General features: G+C 42.9%; 1 protein-coding gene across 4 annotated transcripts in view; it reads right to left on the minus strand.

Annotated features, from left to right (window-relative positions):
• Window positions 1-289, minus strand: part of LOC119590728 (Meckel syndrome type 1 protein-like) — a 7,937-nt gene that overhangs the window by 4,995 nt on the left and 2,653 nt on the right. For all 4 annotated transcript variants that reach the window (XM_037939419.1, XM_037939415.1, XM_037939417.1 and 1 more), the window contains one exon: window positions 66-254. In XM_037939419.1, coding sequence (XP_037795347.1) covers window positions 66-254 — 189 coding nt within the window. The remainder of the gene's footprint in view (window positions 1-65; window positions 255-289) is intronic.

Raw genomic sequence — 289 nt, forward strand, 5'->3', positions numbered from 1 at the left:
TTAAAAAGAAATCACATTCTACACTGAATATTGCCAACACTAAAGCCATATGACTTACTGCCTACCTTAATAGTTTCTGCTGCCACTTAATAACTTGCTGTTGTGTGTGTGAAGCACTGGCATCACTAGTTGATGCAATGGGCACAGAAAGAGTCGTAAGGTTTAGGTCCACCTCTCCAACAGCAGGTGTATTTTCTACAGCTCTTGGTGATGCGTCAACCAGCTGGGAACCTGTGAGTTGCTGCAGCACTGTCCTAAGGAAGTCACAAGTTATAAGTTAAAGGTCTTG

This window comes from Penaeus monodon, chromosome 27, assembly GCF_015228065.2.
Source record: "Penaeus monodon isolate SGIC_2016 chromosome 27, NSTDA_Pmon_1, whole genome shotgun sequence".
Classification (NCBI taxonomy): domain Eukaryota; kingdom Metazoa; phylum Arthropoda; class Malacostraca; order Decapoda; family Penaeidae; genus Penaeus; species Penaeus monodon.